Source organism: Chrysemys picta, chromosome 25 (assembly GCF_011386835.1).
Source record: "Chrysemys picta bellii isolate R12L10 chromosome 25, ASM1138683v2, whole genome shotgun sequence".
Taxonomy (NCBI): domain Eukaryota; kingdom Metazoa; phylum Chordata; order Testudines; family Emydidae; genus Chrysemys; species Chrysemys picta.
This window is the reverse complement of record NC_088815.1, coordinates 14,169,215-14,189,517: the sequence shown is the minus strand read 5'-3', so window position 1 is coordinate 14,189,517 and position 20,303 is coordinate 14,169,215. Positions and strand designations below refer to the sequence as shown.

Below are 20,303 nucleotides of genomic sequence, written 5' to 3'. Positions count from 1 at the left end.
GCTGTTACGGTCACCTAGTCCCACACCTGTATCGCCCGGGCCAACCAATTGTACCCGGGATTCCTGCATCCCGCCCGACCGAAGGGACTGTCGCTTTTCGGGAAACGACCCGTGCTGGTTTGAAGATGCCCAGGGACAGAGAAGCCAGTTTAATTTCCCTCCCTGTTCAAAAGGCGCATCTTACCCCCAGTGCGAATGGAGAATAAACCCTCTGCGTGGGTCAGAGTGAAGCCCGCCCACTTGCGGACTGCCAGCCCCAGGGGGTTCCCCATTGTGCCAAGAGTCGAGTTCTCCACCAGCCTGCTAATGCCAGTTCCTTCCCCTGGGCTTCCGCTTCGCCCTGGGCCCGTGCGTGGGAAGCACCGTCCAGGCAAAGCAGACAGATAATTGTGCCACGCGCGAGTGACAGCGTCACTGGTCCTGCCGGGCTGGCGCTGCCTGGGCACGGAGTGTCTCCCAAGGGACCATTGCTGGAGAAGTGGCCCGTTAACACCCTTCCAGTGATGGGGGGAAAGGAAGGAGGGAAGGAAAGCCTGTGTGTGTGTGTGTGTGTGTGTGTGTGTGTGTGTGTGTGTGTGTGTGTAAAAGGCTCTGTGTGTGTGTGTGTGTGAGAGAGAGAGAGAGTGAGAGAGAGAGAAAGACAGTGTGTGTGTGTGTGTGTGTGTGTGTAGCGGAGTCCATGATCATCAGTGTCTAGCAAAGTTTATGCATTTAAGCTCCCCGACGCCTTGTGCAGGGTTCCTTTGCCTGCCCCGGCCCATGGCTTTGTGAGACGCCTTGGCCCAGGGGTGACAGGGTGTTTTTGTCTGTTGTCCTGTGCCCATGTGGGTTCCTTGGCGGGAGTTGGGATTGTCTGGTTTCACCCCGTATGCTGGACGAGGTGCACCCCATGTTGTGCCAGGCGTGTGTGGATCTCCACAGGTGGGGGATGCTGGGGGGAGGAGGGGAGATCAGATCTCTGCCGCTTTTGCATCTCCTGCCCTGGCAGGGGCTGGGTTGTGTTGGCGGGACCTGGGCCGCTGTCGGTTCCCATCCACAAACTCATCCAGTTTTCGCGCCTTTGGGCTCCCTTCTCCCCGGGGGCCGCAGCCCCGCGCGTGGCCAGCCCTCCCCAGCTGGGCTTTTCCCTCCCCTTGACACCTCTCCAGCCCCCCCGCGGCCCGTGTCCGGTTTCTCCTGTCAGAGCAGGAGCCCAGCGCAAACCAATGGCGGAGGGAGCGGGGGAAAGGCCCCCTATATAGCCCGGGGACTCCGTGGCGCTCCCAGTCTGCGCCGAGCCGGCTCCAGGAGCGCAGCGCAGCGCCCCGCGCAGCCCGAGCTCCCGGAGGAGGGTGAGTCGGAGATGGTGCGACTCACGCCGGCCCTGCTGCTCTTCGCCGCCGCCAGCCTGGCCCTGGCCCTGGCCCGAGGTAAGGCTGGTGCCTTGGGGGCTGAGCCGCGGCTGGTGCCCGCAGGTCCCTGCGCCGCCGGGGGCAGCCCCAGGTGAGCCGGGGAGAAGCTCCCGCCTGGCCGCTGCGCTCCCCAGCGCACGGGGCTGCCTGTCTCGCAGCGCGCCGGGAGCTGAACGCTTCGGGGCAGAGGAAGCCCCGGACCCTGGCTGGACTGGGAGGGGGGCACGGTCGGGGAGACACCTGCCCTTCCCGCCCCCAGCTCGCTGCTTCCTTCCCCACCCCCACCCCATTCACCGTCCGGCTGCCCGGTGCCCCGAGCCGGCGGCGCTGCCCAGAGACGGGGCTGGCACCGGGACGCCTGGGTTCCCTGGCTGGTTCTGTCGCTGACTTGCTGAGTGGGTGACGTGACCTGCGGGGAATCCCACGCCGCTGCCCGGCTCCCCTCCCGGGGGTCTCGCTGCTCCCGAAGCAGGGGCGGGGAAGCCGAGCCAGGGAGCGCCCGGGGTGGGCCGAGTGTGAATGCAAAGCCCAGCTCCGTTAGAAACACAAAATCCCCGCTCCCGCATCACCCCACCACGGGGCTCCCCTCGCCAGCTGGGGGGTGCATCGGCTTAGACCCGGCCACGGGCGGGGTCACTCCCTTCACCCCAACACCCGCAGGGGCGATATTGGCCCCCCATCTCTGCACACACACACACCCCAGTCCCCCTGTGCCTGGCTCTCAGCCTCCCTGTCCCTGGAGATCGGCTGGTGGGAGAGTGCTGGGTGCACGGAGGTACCGTGGCTGGCTGGGGGTCCCTCTGGCTCGCTGGGCCTTGGAGGTCTCCGGGAGGTTTCACGCTTGGTGGTGGTGGTGGGGAGTCGAGTCAGCGGACATGACCGGCCCCAGTAGGGGAACGAGCCGCTCCGCAGGTTCCAGTGACCCCCAGTTCCTGCTCCTCGCCCCAGCTTGGCGTGACCCCAGTGGAGACGCTGGGCACAGCCCGAGCCCTAGATGTGTTACTGGGGCCCTGAGCCCCCCAGCTGCCGCTACCCCCAAGCACCTGCCTCCCAGGCCGAGACTTTCACCGCCCAGGAGGGCGCTCCACGCTGCACTTCCCCCAGCCCCTCAATACACTGGAGAAGAGCTAGGGTCGGGGGGCTCCCGTGGAGCGCAGGTCTGGCATAGGAGCCTCCAGCCCCATTTCCAGGGCTTCCTACGGGCTGCCCGGGGGCAACCTACCCTGCACGATGCCACCGCAGTCATTCCTGTGGGTTTTCATGTCCAGGTCACCCAAACGACGTCGCCCTAAGCCCGATGCCTCTGGCGAGGTGGGTTTGCTAGGTCGGCGTAGCGGGCGAGTTGCAGCAGCGGGAGAGACACTAGTGTGGACGCTGACCTAGTTAGGTTAAAGTAAGCTGCCTTATGTCGACTTAACTTTGTAATGTAGACATGAGTGTGCCCGGAGAGCTCCTGGGAGCGTAGCTAGAGAGATCCCCAGTACAGCACCTTCCCGCTCTGCCCTCAGTGTGTGTGGAGGAGACCATCTTTCCCAAAGAGAAAACAGGACAGCCCAGCCGCTTGCCTGAGGCCTCCCCACCTCTTGTGAGGCCCTTGTCCATCACTGGAGCCCTGCCCCCCACAAGAGGCTGGCATCTCCGCTCACACCCCCTCTCCCCCTCATGTTCCTTCGCACGCACCCGACTTTTTTTTGGCAACAGTTGGCACCTGTCCCGTTTGCTTTTGTCAGCTGATCAAGTCGGCCAGAGCAGGGACAAATTCCTCCTTTTGGAAAAAAAAGAGTCGGAAAAGCCGGGACAGGGCTTAAAAAAAGGGACTGTCCCAGCTGAAACCAGACGTATGGTCACCGTAGTGTGTGGGAATGGAAATCTACCTGGTGTCCGGGCCAGGCCTGGGGAAATGGGCTTTTCCTCGGTTATTTAGCACTGATCCTGGTAATCTGCTGCCATGAGGGCAGGGGCCAGGGGGCTCCTGGGGTCAGGGCTTGCTGGTGCAGAAGACACTATCACACCCTGGTGGAGACTGGGGATCATTTTGGATCTCCGTTTTAGACAGAGATTCAGATTGGGGCCCGTTAGACAGACCGAGACCGACCGACACACACACGCATCTGAAGAAGTGGGTTTTTTACCCAGGAAGGTTTCTGCCCAAATAAATCTGTTAGTCTTTAAGGTGCCACCGGACTCCTCCTTGTATTTTGTGGCTACAGACTAACATGGCTACCCCCCTGGTAGTACACACGAGTCCCTGTCTCTCTGCACTCCTTTCACACAGACAGACTCTCCCAGCCGTCCCTTCGCAAGGTACCCTCATTCCCTCCTGGCCCAGAGCTGGATCGGTTGTGTTTCAAACCTCTCTGGTTCCTCCCGGACACAAGCCCAGAGAAATCGGTGTTTGGAGGCTTCCCACAGCAGGGACACGGGGCAGAACCGTTAGTGAATCCAGCCTGGGGCTTGTGATGTGTAATAATGATCCATTGGTCACTCACCCCTCATAGCCCCCTTTGCTCCCCTGGGTGAGGTCTTTTCTGTCCTTCTTTCCTGCCAGGGGAGGAGGGGTGGATTGTATGGTGCACGCCACCTGCAGTAGGGACCTGCATTGTGCCCTTCAGATGCCATCTGCTGCCACAGTCCACCAGACTCCCCCTACTCCCGTGGGAAGGGGGGAATCTAACCCAGCTGGGGGGGGGGAACACATGAGCACAGTGTCACTTATAAACACCACTGGGAGGCAGAAATAGACCCGTCCCTTCCCCTCCCATCCCAATAAGTTAAGAGCCAAACAATTTGTTGGCAGGGAGATTCCTGAAATTGAAATTAAGGCACAGCCAAGGGGGCTGGGGAGAGAGAATCCCACCCTCTGAGGGTTATTTTCGCATCACCATCCTTGGCTGGTCTCATCGCATAAGCCTGTCGGCCTTTGAAGTCCACGACAAAAAATTAGGTCGATATGATAGAAGTCGATTTTTAGAAATCGATTTTATACAGTCGATTTCGTATGTCCACACACTTAAACCCGTTAAGTCGGCGGAGTGCGTCCTCGATTCTCGAGCACATTTTCAAAGACAAAAACCTTCGCGATCTTCTTATCTTTATTATCAAGAGGCATTGACAAGGATGATTGGTCCATACAATTAATTTGTGTGCCTGTTGGGAGCAGTTGGCAGAGAACGCTGGTCCTTGGCGGGGCAGGCTTGCAGTGTGTGGGATGGGAGTGAAATATTTCGCTTTAGGTTGAAATAAACGTTTCAATGCCTCCTGACCGCCAGCGGGAGTCGTGACAGCCCTGGGGACACAATCACCAGCTGAGAAACACCCATCTAGACAGACGTGTCCGGGGTGGGAACACGGTGCCTTTTATGATAGGAGGAGCCTCTTCTCCAGCTGTACAGGTAGTGGAGTTTTTCCGAAATACGAAGGCCCTTGGGAACAGGACTGGGCCTCTCGCTCGCAGAGATTTCATAGCAAGTGCCAGAGCGCAGGGATGGGATGAAGTCGGAATCTTTTAACAGAAGTTTTTTTTTTCCACTGGCAAATCCCGATTGGTTGAAGCCCACACTTCTCCCGGGAAAGGATCAAACACCGTTTTCAGCTTACCGTTTTTTTTGGTTAACACTTGTGAAATTGTGAAACCCATTTCCGAAACGAACGAACGTCCAGTGTGAAATGACTTTGGGTGTCAAGGCTTCCGCTCGTTATAGTAAAAAAAAAGGGGGGGAGAAGTCAAAATTAAAATAAAATTATTGAAACAAACTGTCTGGCTTGTTGTTTATTCTTATTTCTGGCTCTCAACCTTTTCTGAAGTTTCAGCTTTTTGGTCTGGATTCAGGACTGGGAAATGTTTTTCAATAGCTTGAAAATCTTCCCAGGAAGAGAGACAAGGTGGGTGAGGTAATTAATATCGTTGTTTGGACCCACTTCTGGGCAGTTTCCTGCCCAGCTCCAATGAACAACCTTCATTCCTTCTGCAAACAATACCATGGGGAGCCGAGGAGTCACCCCCCCACCCCCAGGGAACGTGACAAACCATTGCAACTGCTCATCAAATAAACGAGCCCAATACATGCAGCGATGCATTCTGACTGCGCGCACTGCATTAGCACCGGGGCGCCGCGGCCGTACCAGGGCCGCCTTGTGCCCGGCGCTGTACAAACCAGTCTCAACCGTTGTTATGAAACCAACCTTCTGTTTGTTCTATGGGGCGAACTCCAGCAATGCAGAAGGGCTCTGTGCTCATAGTGGGACCCTGGGCCGGCGGGGGAGGGGACTGGCGTGGGGCGGGGGGGGGGATGCAAACACTTGCCTCGTGTGATTCTTTCCACAGAGCCCCGGAAGGATGGTTCCCGACCGGCCAAGACCGACGTGCTGGGGAAACACCGGAAAAAGAGGCCTGAGGGAAAGCCTCTCCCTGTGGGCACAGCAGGTGCGGTGCCGCTCGGAGCTGGCCCCGTTTGCCGGGTCACCGCCTGCCCTGTTATGAAGTAACCAAGCACCATGGTCAGGGGAGACGGCCTAGTACAAAACTGCAGGTCGGGATTTGGGGAGGGGGGGGCACTGGCCGAGCTGCCGGGGTAGCCCAGGTCTGGGCTAGCAGGGGGCTGTGGGTCGGGAGTGAGGGGCACCGGCAGAGCTGGGGGGAGCCCAGGGCTGGGCTAGCAGGGGCTGTGGGTCGGGAGTGAGGGGCACAGAGTTGGGGGGGAGCCCAGGGCTGGGCTAGCAGGGGGCTGTGGGTCGGGAGTGAGGGGCACTGGTAGAGCTGCTGGGGTAGCCCAGGGCTGGGCTAGCAGGGGCTGTGGGTCGGGAGTGAGGGGCACTGGTAGAGCTGGGGGAGCCCAGGGTTGGTGCAGCAGGGGGCTGCGGGATTGGGGGGGCACTGGCGGAACTGTGGGGGGAGCCCAGGGCTGGGCTAGCAGGGGGCTGTGGGTCGGGAGTGAGGGGCACTGGTAGAGCTGGGGGGAGCCCAGGGTTGGTGCAGCAGGGGGCTGCGGGATTGGGGGGGCACTGGCGGACTGTGGGGGGAGCCCAGGGCTGGGCTAGCAGGGGGCTGCGGGTCGGGATTGGGGGGCACCAGCATAGCAGCAACATCCCCTCCATTTCAATTCGTACAATAATTTAAAAAATAACTACAGCTTAAAGGCCCTGGATCCGAAAGTCCAGACGGGTCCTGCTTTAGAAAATCCCTCAGGACGGTGCCAGCTGAACCCCCTCCCCCCCCCATCTGGGATGGCAAGATGCGTTGGGTCCATGGAGGCCGTAGACAGACTGTGCTATTAATTCTCTGTCCCCCCTGGCCCGTCGGAGCTGCGGGGCTGGCGTGGGACCCAGGGCTCACCAACGTGTCCGGACACAGACACACGTGTCCGTGGTAAAATACTTGAGGTCCGTGGTCATTTTTCAAACCAATGGAGTGACTGAGTAACAGAACCCCCGCCAATGTCCGTCACTAAGGCCAGTAATTTTGCCAAGTGTCCCTCACGCAACATGGTGGTGCCACCTCTGCGCAGGACCCCTGGCGCTAGGCGCTGTACATAAAAAAGGCCAGGCCCCGCCCCAACGAGCCGAGAGGCAATTTGCGGCTATAACCGGAACCGCGGAAGACGCCTGGGCTGGAGCATCCATCCTGGAGGGTGGGAACTGACGGGGCATTGGGCGCTAATACCCAGAGGGGCAGAGCCCAGGCAGGGTGCAGAGCTGGTGCAGGGGGCGGTGGCAGCTGCCATGGGGGGCCCAGCTGCCGCCAGGCTGGGGAGAGCGCAAGCAAACACACGGGCTTTGGCCTAGAGCCGGGACAAATAAACAGCCCTGGTCCGAGGCGCGGCTGGCTCCAAGGCCCCCCCGCCTGCCCAGAGGATCCTTGGCGCAACCCCCCCAGGTCATATTGTTTCTGCAAAAGGCCAAGAAACTGGCCAAGCTGGAACAAGCCAGTGGCCCATCTACCCGGAACCCTGGCGCTGCCTGGATGTTGCATCTGCTAGGGTGGCATTATAGGGAGGGGGGGTGTTAAATTCCTTCCTGACCCGAGTGGGGAATCTGCCCTGAAGCATGACAATCAATCACCCTGGCCCGCGAGCTCTGAGCGAGATAACGGCGGGTTCCTTTCCCTGCCCCCTAGGCGCCACCGAGTGGACCTCCTGGTTCAATGTGGACCACCCCGGCGGGGAGGGCGATTACGAGAGCCTGGAGGCCGTCCGCTTCTACTACCGGGAGCGGGTGTGCGCCCGGCCAGTCTCCATCCAGGCCCGCACCACCGAGTGGGAGCTGCCCGAGGACGTGGGCGAGATCGTGCACTACAGCCCCGAGAAGGGATTCTGGTGCATCAACCGGGAGCAGCCGGGGGGCAGAACCTGCTCCAACTACCACGTCCGCTTCCTGTGCCCCGCGGGTGAGTGAGTGCCTTAGGGGCGGGGCGGGGGGGGGGCGCTGGGTCTGAGGGTCACCAGGCAGTGCCCTCTCCAGATCCCCGACCTCCTGGGTGTCGGGCCCCGCCGACCCTGCCATTTTGTGTCAGCCCAGGGGGGCCCACGGGTGCCGGGTCCTTCCTCTATTCATTGCCAGTCCCTGGTGCTTCCCGGCCCCACCCCCAGCGATGCGCGAGGCCCAGGCTGCCCCTGCCCTCCCTCCTGACCCCTGGGCCCTGAAGGCTGAGGACTCTGCTTCCAGCCGGGTGTCTTGAGAGAACCGTTACTGACCATGAAATGACCCCGCGGGGAGCACCCCAGGGTGCTGGACATGCTGCAGCCGGGGGGGTGGAGGGGGGTGTACGGGGCACCGTCCCTCCACCTCCCACCCCCACCAACTACGTGCCGGGGAGCATGCCGGAGGGCGGGACACTAGACTGGCCTGGGAGGGTCGGAGGATGGCCCTGGTGTGGGGACCCCGGCAGTGCCATGGAGACGCTGCTCTCACACCCCGAGAAGGGGCTAAAGCACCCGGCTGGCCAATGGCCACAGACGATGGATCTGGACCTCCCAACAGGCAGGGATGGCTCCCCCCACGGCCCCCATCCCCTGCCGCCGAGCGGCTCCCGTCGCTCATCCGCACCGCGGCCTTTGGCTTCAGCCCCGCGACGGGTCCCTTCCAGCCGCCTGCTGCTCCCGCCCCCCATCCGCCCGTCTCCCGGGGAGGGGGGATTCGCAGATCACCCCCCTGGGCACCTCCTAGGGACTGAACAGCCCCCGGCCCCTCCCGGCCAGCTCCTGCATTGCCCCCTCGCTGGGGGCGGGAGCGTTAAATCCAGCCGGTCTCTTCCATCGCGACCCCCTGGTCTCGTCCCCTCTCACCGCCCGCAGCACCAGCGTCAGTGTCCCCCCCACCCCCCATGCCGGCCCTGCAGGGAAGGGGGGTTAATCCTTTGCCTGCCAGCCAGTCCAATGCATCGTCCATCTGCTGGGAAAGTTGCTCGCAGCGGAAGGCCCCGGGGTACTGGGGCAGCTGGACCCCCCCGTGCTGCTGCTGGTGGTGGTGATGGGGGAGGGGGATTACAAACATGCCCCTTATTGGGCCAGTGCCGGGGAAGTGTGGGGGGGAGATGCTTGACTCCAGGGCCTCCGAGAGCGGGCAGGTTTCAGTAACTCTCCCCGCCGGGATTCTCTGCCCTGGGCGCCCCCCCCAGTAACCCCTCTTGTCCCCCTGCCCCCCCAGAGCACGACGACTGGTCGCACTGGTCCGCCTGGAGCGCCTGTTCCAGACCCGCCTGCGGGGACAGCGGGCTCCAGACCCGACAGCGCAGCTGCCTCCCCAAGCAGCCCCGGTCCGGGTTGCAGCCCAAGTGTGCGGGGAAAGCCACGCAGAGACGGGCGTGCAGCGCCGGGCCCTGCACAGGTAACGGGCCGCGGTGCCGCTGGGCGACCCGGGGGGCTTGTGCACGGGCCCCGGTGCCGGGATCCGAGCTCAGCTCTCCCGTTCGCCGGCCGGCCGCGGCGTGAGGGGCACCGATGGTTCGTGGCGAGAGACGCGCTGGACTTACAGCGAGGCCCCAGCGGGGCCGTCAGCCCCCCACCAAAAAGCGACTGACAAAGATCAGCGGAGCAGCTGTGAGTCCATCCCGGGGAGGGCACCCCCGTGCGTGTGTGCACAGTGTCAGCCAGCAGGGGGCAGTGTGCGCGCACACACACAAACACACACAGACACACTCCCCCCCCCCCCAAATTAATCTCCTTTGGTTGGAAAATCGTTCCCAGAGGGTGGTTATCAGTGGTTCACAGTCATGCTGGAAAGTCATAACAAGTGGGGTCCTGCAGGGATCGGTTCTGGGTCCGGTTCTGTTCAATGTCTTCATCAATGATTAATGGCATCGAGAGGACACTTTTATAAAGTGTGTGGGTGATACCCAGTGGGGAGGGGTTGCAAGTGCTTTGGAGGATAGGATTAAAATTCAAAATGATCTGGACAAACTGGAGAAATGGTCTGAAGTAAATAAGGTGAAATTCACTAAGGACAAATACAAAGTACTCCACTTAGGAAGGAACAATCAGTTGCGCACATACAAAATGGGAAATGAGCACCTAGGAAGGAGTCCTGGGGCAGAGCGATCTAGGGATCATAGTGGCTCACAAGCTAAATATGAGTCAACAGAGTGATGCTGTTGCAAAAAAAGCAAACATCATTCCCGGACGTATTAGCAGGAGTGTTGTGAGCAAGACGTAAGTAATTCTTCTGCTTTACTCCGCACTGATTAGGCCGCAACTGAAGTATTGTGTCCAGTTCTGGGCGCCACATTTCAGGAAAGATGTGGACAAATTGGAGAAAGTCCAGAGAAGAGCAACACAAATGATTAAAAAATGCGGCCTATGGGGGAAGATTGAAAAAACTGGGTTTGTTTAATCTGGAGAAGAGAAGACTGAGAGGGGACATGAGAACAGTTTTCAACCACATAAAAGGTTGTTACAAGGAGGAAGGAGAAAAATGGTTCTTGTTAACCTCTGAGGATAGGACAAGAAGCAATGGGCTTAAATTGTAGCCAGGGCGGTTTAGGTTGGACATTAGGAAAAACTTCCTAACTGTCAGGGTGGTTAAGCACTGGAATAAATGGCCTAGGGAGGTTGTGGAATCTCCATCATTGGAGATTTTTAAGAGCAGGTTGGACAAACACCTGTGGTCTAGATAATACTTAGTCCTGCCTTGAGTGCAGGAGACTGGACTAGATGACCTCTCGAGGTCCCTTCCAGTCCTACGATTCTATGCCTGGGGCTCCTGGTACCACACACAAATAATATGAATTACTCTAATTTAACACCAGTGTCTCCCCTGCCCCCTACACACACCGAGTTATTTCAGACTCCTGCACGTGCCATTCTGTGCCATGCCACGTCCGGGCACAACAGCACATTCCGCTTTTCTTAAAGCCACCAGCTGAATTATTTTAAAGGACTTTTTCTTTCACCAGTTCATTAAATCAGGAATAAGGAGGGAAAAAACCCATTTTAAACAAGAAAGGCCCTCAATGCAGCCGGTACATCAACAGACAGGAATGTCAGACATGTGCCTGTGGTCTAGAACGGCTGATTTTTTATTTTTTTTATGGTGAAGGCTCTTTTTAATGGACTCTTTCATGGCGGGTGGCTGGCAGCTCTGAGCGCTGGATACGTTCTTGGTGGGAACAGGCCCCAGATCTCTGCATAGCTGCGGGGGGGGGGGAGGATTTTTTTAGGTTGACTCCCCCCTCCTATCACAATGCATGGCAAGTTTTTCTTTACACCCCGCTCTTCAGCGCTGGGTCCATATGGGCAGCGTCCACGCCATCTGTTCTCTGCGAGCCGCTCAGGGTAATTGAAGTAGCAGAGGCCTAGGACATAAAAATAGTTTGGCAGGAACGTGCGGAAGGCTGAGCCTGGGAACTTGACGCTGGGAATGGACAGCGCCCTGGCCCTTGGCCTGCAGGGATTGGTTTGAATGATCCTCCAACGCAAGGGGGCCGGGACCTCGGGCCGTGCCAGGGTAGGGGTAGGGGAGTTCTTTTGAAACCAACTTTGGTCACATCCCCAGCTTGGGGCACAATGGAACTCAAGGCAAGGCGCGTTCTGCGTCTCCGTGGCCTGGCATCTTGCGTCGCCATCTACACCAGTGCAAAAGCAGGTGTGAACCACTGCCATTGCACTCTGCTTGTGTTTCACGCTCACTCTGCACTGGTGTCAACAAGGACAAAGGAGATGGAGCTCAGTGCCAACCCAGCATGGGTTCCCTGGAGGGTCACATCTGCCCCCTAAGTAGGATTCAGCAGCCGAGGGGGGAGCCTGCAGGAGGATCCCCCCCACCCTTGCCCTACCAGGCATGTTCTCCAGGCTCAGGTCAATGCACAGGGCAGCGTGGGGGAGCTCTCCCCACAGGTCCATTCCCAGGATTCTCTGTGCAGCGCTGTGCGCATGGAGGAACTGCTGCCTGATGGGATCACTGGTGTCTCCACCCCCAGATGCTGGGTGGAGCGAGTGGGGCGCCTGGAGCCCCTGCTCCAAGAGCTGCGGTAGCGGTGGGAAGCGAGTCCGGCATCGGAGCTGCAAGAAATCCAAGAGTTCCCACTGCGTCGGCCGCCCCTCGGAGGTGCAGAAATGCGCCCGGACACCCTGCCCAGGTACTGGCCATGCTGGGGCTCCCTCACCTGGGCCACCCACAGCAAGAGGGACCAGCCTCTGTTGTGGCCAGGGTTTGGGGTGGGGCAGGTCATCCCTGACCTGCATTTCGGGGTATCTGACAGGGCAGCTGCCCAGGAAGGGCGGGGAACCGTTGTTCTTCAGGACAGTCCAAAAATCCCCTGGATTTGTGAATTGGAGTGAGATGGTTGGGACCTGAGCTCAGCCCCTTGTCCGTTACTAGGTCCTACTCCATCCCATTCATCCATCCATCCTATCTAGCCAGCCAGCCAATCCAGCTGCTCACCCAGACCCTTTGTTTTGCCCTCAGCTCTGAGGGGTATTTGGAATTTCTCACTTTTCAGATCTTGTCCAAACCCGTCTGTAAGAAAGGCAGGACTGTTATGACCCACCAAGTGAGCTCCCCCTGGCCTCTTCTCCCCGGTTCTCTCCGCCCATCCCCGGCCTGTTTCCTCTCTGTCCCCATCTCTCTCCCCTCCCCCGGCCCGGAGTGGGGCAGTGTAGTGGGGGGACTGCCCCACTCCTGGAGAACAGGGGTTAAAAGCAGCCAAGCCAGGCTCATTGGGGACGCAGCCACAGCGGTGGCCAGCTCACATAGGGCCCAGCTGGCCCTGATCAGAGGTTGGGTGTAGCGGGTTGGGGGTTCCCCTGGGAGGGGAGGCCCAGAGCGAGGGGGTACTGCTGGGGCAGAACCCCGAGGCAAAGATCACCGGGGTCCGTGAGGGACACGGGGCCAGCGGCATGGGAGATACTGGCCTGCAGAGGGTGCTCTGTATGCTGGAAAAGAGCTGATTCCCAGCTGGCCAGCAGGAGGCGCTGCACCGAAGGCAGAACTACCCTAGGGAGCTCAGGTGCCCGGAGGGTGGGGGTGATAACAGGGGAAAGGCCTGCCCTGCTGGCACTGAGCCGAGCCCAGCGCTCCCCCTCTGGGACTTAGAGACAGGCCTGACCCCAGCTCCGAGCAGCACAGGCCCAACAGGGGGGCATGCGACCCACCTCTCCCCATGCCCCCATCTTGCTCACTTAGGCTCCAGCCACCACCGCCCTGGCAACCCAGCCGTGGGTCTCCATTAAGCACGAGCTGCCTCTCGTTCCCAATGACGTACAATGGCCTGCTGGCTGGGCCACCATGATCCACTCCTGGGTATTCCCCGGGAGCAGGGGCCATGGGGTGAAAGTGCCTGGGAAGGGCTGAGCCTCCCTGGGAAGGGTCAGGAGCCCGGTTGCTGCCACGTGGGTAGTTTGGGGAGGGCGGTGGGTCCCATCTCAGAGCCCCGAGGGTCCCCCTTCCCGCTCTCTCCTGGGGGAGCGGGGGTGTCCTAGCGTGTTCCACTCTCATTGCATTCACCTCTGTCCCTGCCCCCAGCCTGCCAGCTGAGCTGCGCCCTGGGTGCGGCGAACAAGAACTGCAGCAGCTGCGCGTGCCGGGATCACACCCTGGTGGGCACCGTCCTGAGCGCCGAGGGGGCCGCCCTCGCCAATGCCCGGGTCTCCCTCAAGGCCAAGCCCCAGGCCGTGCTGGCCAGGACCGACCGCCGGGGCAGCTTCAGCATCCGGGGGGTCTGTGCCAGCAGCGGGGCCAATGTCAGCGTCCAGTTGGAGACGTTCACCCCGGGCGAGGCTCAGATTGTCTCCAATGGCTCCAGGAGGTCGTCGGTGCAGGTCACGCTCCAGAGACAGGGTGAGGGGCCCTGCCTGGTGTGTGTGTGTGTGTGTGGGGGGGGTGTCCCATGTCATCCTCTAGGGACTGCTCCACTCAGAGGAGAACAGCTTGCTAGTGCTGCCCGCTAATGGAGTTGCTCTTTGAGTTCCAGTGGGTAGAGGTCTGTGCTGCAGGGACAAAGACCCCGGGTTCAAGCCCCACTGGTGACCCATCCGGGAGGGTTGCTTCAAAAGGGAGCCCTTAAAGCACAGGACCCCCATGACTGATGATGCCATGAGCCTTCTTGGGGAGCTGACAGCAAGTGTGTGTGTGTGGGGGGTAAGGCTGAACTGGGGGGAGCCGGGAGCTGGATTCTGGGCAGACTCAGGGCGTGACTTCTGAGTGAGGTGGAATATGGGGTGGGGTGGGAGCAGATTTGGGGGGGATGGGAGTGGAGTAGTGGTGGGGGAGGATGGTAGTTGCCATCACTGGTGCATCGTTGCCTCTTCTGCTCCCTCTCTGTCCGGCAGAGAAGCCCTACATGGTGATGCACCCCGAGTCCAAGGTGCGGGTGGCAGGCCAGGGCGTGACTCTCTGCTGTGCGGCCTCCGGCAACCCCCTGCCCACGAAATATCACTGGTGAGTTGCAGGAACTGGACGAGCCGGCCCTTGGCAACCGCCATCGGCCTTGGGGGGAGACTTGGGTTTGCCCCCGGCTTAGCCTGGCCTCCCAGACCAAGGTGGGGGCAGTGTTGTAGGACAGGAATAGCAGGGGAAGGGGCTGCAGGTCGGGAGTGAGGGGCACCGGCAGAGCTATGTGCGGGAAGATCCAGCTTTAACGTTCAGATGGCAGCATGAGTGTGTGGGATTGTGGCGAGGGGCGGGGGGGGGAGGGTTGTGGTGGGGGGGGATTGAGGGTGTACGTGGAGGTGGGGCTTGGAGTGGTGGTGGGGGTTGTGGGAGGGCTAACGGGGGGTTGTGTGTGTCGGGAGCGGGGGTTGTGTGTGGGAGGGCTAACGGGGGGTTGTGTGTGTCGGGAGCGGGGTGTGTGTGTGGGAGTTGGAGGGGTGGTGGGTGGTGTGGGGGGGGTTGAGGATGTGTGTGTATGTGTGTGGGGGGGGTGCACGGAAGGGATGGGTCTGTGCGTACAGGGGAACCCCCCTGCAGGAGCCGTCCAGCCGGCCGGCCGGGCAGCAGGCGCGATCCGATGCTCCAACCCCCCAGTCGCTGATGCTCTTTGCTTGCCCGTCTCCCGCAGGTACCACAACGGGACGCTCCTGGACCGGAAACTGCACAAGTACAACGGCAGCTTGGTGCTGCGGGACCTGGAGCTGCACCAGGCCGGATTCTATCACTGCAAAGCCAGCACTGACGTGGGCTCCATCAAATCCTCCCCCGCGTTCCTGACCGTGACTGGTGAGTCCTGGGGCGGCCACTGGGCGGGAGACGGGGTCGCTACCCCCAGCTCACCCGGGTCGGCCATTGCACTAGTGCTCTTGGGGAGAGCCGGGGAAGGAATCTCCTCCAGTCGTGAAGGCCGTTGATTGACAGGCCATGGACTCTGGTTAGTGACTTTCCAATGGCGCCAGTGGAGGCTGGATCAGAGCCCAGGCTGTCCTCAGGGTACAGCCTCAGGCCCTGGGGCACAAGAAGCCGGTTGAGTAGCAGAGGGCAGCTGTGGTGAACCCGGCACCGGCCAAGCCAGAGCTGGGAGCTGCTGCAGGACGAGCTGCAGCTCCCGGCTGGGCTGTGACGTGCTCCTGTCCTCTGGGGGCTGGCACAGGGGAGGGCCTGGCACCTCCGCTCCACAGCAGCTTGACCCGAGGGCTACTTGAGGTTGCCAGGCCTCTGCCCAGCCTGGTTTATTATTGTAGGGTTGCTGCCGCCACTGGATCCCAGGTCAGCCGTTCAGCAGCGTGGGGGCTGGCTGCTCGGAGGGATTGGGGGTGGGGTGGGGCAGGGGCAGGCCCTAGCAACCTGATTCAGGGTGAGTCGTGCTTTACCCCTTGCTGTAGAAGGAGCTGGGTGCTACTCGCCTGGATTGGGGACGGGGTGTCTGATGCTCGGTGGGGGAGAGGCCGCTGCGTTTGGCATCTCGGTACCGGTCAAGCGCTGTGGAGAGATTTCCTCTCGCAGCCCCTGACGTGACTCTTCTCTTCTCTCTCCGGCCCAGGCCAGGGGCAGCCGAGCTGCAAGGCCGAGCCGGAGGAATACCTCATCAAGCTGCCCAGCGAGTGCTTCCAGGAGGCTGGGCGCTCCCCGTACTACAACGTGGGGCGCTGCCCCGATGTCCGCTGCGCCGGGAGCCTGAAGGACGAGCTGCAGTGCCGGGATGGGGCAGGACACTGCTGCAGGGTCCGGCGCATGGAAGTGCGGGAGATCCACTGTGCCGGCTCAGTCCTGCCCGTCAAGGTGGTGGCCGAGTGCGGCTGCGAGAGATGCGCCCGGCCCAAGATCCTGGTGCACGGCCGGGTGACGGCGGCCGACGACGGGGAGCCGCTGCGCTTTGGCCAGATCTTCCTGGGCAAAGAGACCATCGGCTTCACTGGCTACAAGGGCACCTTCGCCATCGACGTGCCCCCGGACACGCGGCGGCTGGTGGTGCGGTTTGTGGACCGGCTGCAGAAGTTTGTGGACACGGTCAAGGTCCTGCCCTTCGACCCCCGGGGCGGCGCCGTCTACCAGGACATCAAGGTGATGCGGAAGAAAGAACCGGTGGACCTGGACCCCACGCAGGCCAATACCATCCTGCTGGGGGAGCTGGAGGGCCAGGAGCCGGTGGGGGAGATGGTTATACCAGCTGCATCCTTCCTCCGGCCCAACGGGGAGGTGTACAATGGCACCGTCAAGGCCAGCGTGACCTTCCTGGACCCCCGGGACGTCACCACGGCGGCCGCTGCCTCCAGCGACCTCAACTTCATCAACGCCGAGGGGGATCTCTTCCCCCTGAGGACCTACGGCATGTTCTCCGTGGACTTCCGGGAGAGCGAGTCCAACCAGGTGCTGCAGACGGGCCGGGTGGAGGTGCGGGTGGACACGGAACAGATCCGCATGCCCGAGCACCTCCAGAAGATGAAGCTGTGGTCCCTGAACCCTGAGACAGGCCTGTGGGAGGAGGAAGGCGCCTTCCGCCGGGCCAAGGAGCAGCGGGGCAAGCGGGAGGAGAGGGCCTTCTTGGTCGGCAACGTGGAGATCCGGGAGAGGCGGCTCTTCAACCTGGACGTGCCCGAGAGCCGCCGCTGCTTCGTCAAAGTCCGGGCCTACATCAACGAGAAGTTCATCCCCAGCGAGCAGCTGGAGGGGGTGGTCGTCACCCTCATCAACCTGGAGCCCGAGCCCGGCTACTCCTCCAACCCCCGGGCCTGGGGGCGCTTCGACAGCGTCCTCACCGGGCCCAACGGAGCCTGCCTGCCGGCCTTCTGCGACAGCCAGCGGGCCGACGCCTACACGGCCTACGTGACCGCCACCATTGGCGGGGAGGAGCTGGAGGCGGTGCCCTCCAGCCCCAAGCTCAACCCCAACGCCGTGGGGGTGTCCCAGCCCTACCTCAACAAGCTGGGCTACCGCCGGACGGACCACGACGACCCCCGCCTCAAGAAGACAGCCTTCCAGATCAACCTGGCCAAGCCCAACCCCAACAACATAGATGAGGTCAACGGGCCCATCTACACCTACCGGAGCCTGAGGGAGTGTGAGGAGGCGCCCGTTGCCGACAACCACTTCCGCTTCTACCGGGTGGAGGTGGACAAGTACGAGTACAATGTCGTGCCCTTCAAGGAGAGCGACCTGGCCTCCTGGACCGGCGACTACCTGTCCTGGTGGCCCAATCCCCAGGAGTTCAGGGCCTGCTACATCAAGGTGAAAATCAGTGGGCCTCAGGAATACATGGTAAGGTCCCGGAGCGTGGGCGGCAGCCACCCCCGGACACGTGGCCAGCTGTACGGCCTACGGGACACCCGCAGCGTCCGGGACATGGAGATCTACAACACCTCGGCCGCCTGCGTGGAGTTCAAATGCAGCGGGATGCTCTTCGACCAGAGCCTGATCGACCGCACCTTGGTCTCCATCGTCCCTCAGGGCAGCTGTCGCCGCACCGCCGTCAACAGCCTCCTGCGGGAGTACCTGGGCCGCCACCCGCCGGTGGTGGAGAACAACGACACCGCCGTCTTCAACATGCTGGCGCCTGTGGACCCACTGGGCCACAACTACGGCATCTACACGGTCACCGACCAGAACCCCCGACTGGCCAAGGAGATCGCCATCGGCCGCTGCTTCGACGGCACGTCTGACGGCTTCTCCCGGGAGATGAAGTCCGACGTGGGCACAGCCCTGACCTTCTACTGCCAGGAGAAGCCCGTCACCCGGCAGAGCTTCTTCCAGCGCCTGCTCAGCTCGCCCGTAGACACCCTGACCGAGATCCGCCGTGAGATGAGGGGCAACGAGCAACTGCAGGCCCCCTCCCAGGTGGTGGCCTACCCCGCTGGCCTCAGGACCGGGATCTCCACCCAGACCCGACGGACCCCCAGCAGCCGGAGAAGGATGGGCCTGATCCGGGCTCAGCAGTGAGCGGCACCAGCGCTGCTGGCCCCCCCCACAACTCGCACATGCCCCCCACTCTCCCATTCTGGTTTAAAGACCCTTTCACAACATTCCCTGGGGTCTCTAACGCAGAACACCACCTTGCCTCCCTCCCAAAGTGTCCCCCCTCCCTCCCCACCCAAGTCACTGTCCCCCAAGGCTTCTAGATAAACTCTGCTAGTGCCTGTGGGGGACACCAGCCCACAGACTTTCCTCGCATGAAATGTCGGCATGGGGTGGGGGGGACCCTTGTTCCCTATCATTAGAACACTCAGGTGGGGGAAGCACCTCGTGGCTGGGAGTAGAGCCCAGAGCGGGACAGTCAGCATCGGTCACTGGTCTGTCCAAACTGACTCCTCCCTGCTCCGTTCTCGCTGGCCTGTGGTAACATCCCACGCCCGGGGCTCTCAATGGCCCTGAGCTAGCGCGGGCAGGTAGGGCTGGCGCCCCGTGTTATCCACCCCCTGAGCTTCCCAGCATTCATGCAGTTAGCTCAGCGCCACACGTCTGCTCCCATCTCCTGCTTTGCCCCCGCCCCACAACAGGCGGAGGGTGAATGGGGGGCATTGCCCCCCCAAACTAGGCCCATGGTCCCCACCACTTGCACCATGCACTGGCCGGGGGCAGCAGAGAGCCAGAGGATGGTCTGTTACTTACTTGACCCAGCCATCATATGCTACAGGGGACGCTCCCAGTGTGAGGCGCACAGACCCTCGCCTGGAGAGAACCAGCCCCTGAGCTTATCTTTTAAACAGGATATTTCAGTGGGAACAGGTGAATTTGACAGGAATAGCATCCCCCACCCCTGCTGGCAAGCCTCACCCTCCCTGCAGCAAGAGCAGCATCTGAAACGGACTAGAGACAAGCGTGAAACTGACCAGCAGCCCCTGTTTTCAGCTTGGGAGAGTGAACAACGCGGAGAAGCAAATTAGATCTTTTTGCATCCTTCCTGTGTTAATATTAACGAGCTAAAGGGTGATTAGCGCCACAGCTAAGGAAACCCATAGACACAGAGCCTGACAGCATCCTTTTCAAGCATGAAATGCTTCGATTTGGGTCAGTGCAGCACAGGCCGGAAACGAAACCCCCTTGGATGTGCTTAAAGGGAAAGGAAGAAAACTAGAAATTTGACATTCATTTCATAGTGCCCCCACCCCCACGCCTGCCGGGGTACGAAAAGCAACAGAATTATAAAGCAAAGCAAACTCAGTCTCCCCTAGAATAGACACCAGGACCCCTAGATACAGGCTTCTCTGCGGCAGCACTAGTGGTTGGTACCAGCCCGTTTTTTCAAGCAATCTTTTCTTTGGTGGGTGGCCAAAAATTAAAACCAAAATTATTTTCTTTCCTCATTTCCTATGGGTTGGGTGGGTAAAATACGTCCTCCCCACGTCTGGTACCGACGTTCCTCCCCGCCGGAAAAGAGGGGAAATTAAGAAAAAGTGTGTAGGGGGGAAAATGCCCCTTGGCAAACAGACCCTGAGCAGGTTTCCACGCCAGAACTGGGTACGGCACATGCCTGCCCCCACTTGCCTCACTGCGCCAGACAACCGTAATGCGCGGTGATTTGCAGATCTCCGGCCTTGTGTCCGTCAGCTCCCTGCCCTGCCCAGCCAGGGACCAGCCACACCACAACTGGCAGCTCTGCTTGGCTGGATCCAGGTCAGTGTTGGTCCATGGAACTGTTAGTGCAATTGGCCTGAATTAGCGCAGGGGCCTGTCCCCCAGCCAGGCTGCTCCTGGAGTGTCGAAACACAGGGGCAGGGTTCTGCTGGGGACCACGGTCTGTGCAGGACGGTCTGGTTTGCCAAGGCATGTCGATAAACGGTGCAGATTTGTACATTATTTATTATAAAATATATGGTTGTGTTTTCATCAGTCTGGACGAGGTGTGTCCCTGGGCGCCGCGCGGTATCGGCCCAAGCGGGGCTGGAGCCGGGGCTGGAACGTAGGTATCGCCCACGGGCATAGTGTGCGCTCACCCGCTCGCTGTCTCTCAGCAAAACTGCTCGGGCCTGGCTCCCTCGTGTGAGGTATTTCCCAACCCAGGGCTGGGCCCAGCCGGAACTGGAGGAACCTGAGTGTCTGCATGGCACAAAGCTGTAA

At 60.8% G+C, this 20,303-nt stretch overlaps 1 protein-coding gene across 1 annotated transcript; it reads left to right on the top strand.

Annotated features, from left to right (window-relative positions):
- Positions 1 to 722: 722 nt before the first annotated feature.
- CILP2 (cartilage intermediate layer protein 2) lies at positions 723 to 20,072 on the top strand. Its single transcript, XM_024108144.3, has 9 exons — positions 723 to 1,409; positions 5,716 to 5,814; positions 7,504 to 7,773; positions 9,033 to 9,212; positions 11,800 to 11,958; positions 13,344 to 13,658; positions 14,150 to 14,258; positions 14,878 to 15,035; positions 15,793 to 20,072. Exons 1-9 carry the CDS (start codon positions 869 to 871, stop codon positions 18,183 to 18,185), a joined length of 4,224 nt encoding a protein of 1,407 aa, XP_023963912.3. The 5' UTR covers positions 723 to 868; the 3' UTR covers positions 18,186 to 20,072.
- Positions 20,073 to 20,303: the final 231 nt, after the last annotated feature.

Bases quoted from the DNA above. Each gene is read 5' to 3' on its own strand.
- CILP2 (XM_024108144.3), top strand. From the start codon at position 869: ATGCTGGACGAGGTGCACCCCATGTTGTGCCAGGCGTGTGTGGATCTC. The intron at 14,259-14,877 runs GTGAGTTGCAGG...CGTCTCCCGCAG, and splicing joins CTGCCCACGAAATATCACTG to GTACCACAACGGGACGCTCC. The intron at 15,036-15,792 runs GTGAGTCCTGGG...TCTCCGGCCCAG, and splicing joins CGCGTTCCTGACCGTGACTG to GCCAGGGGCAGCCGAGCTGC.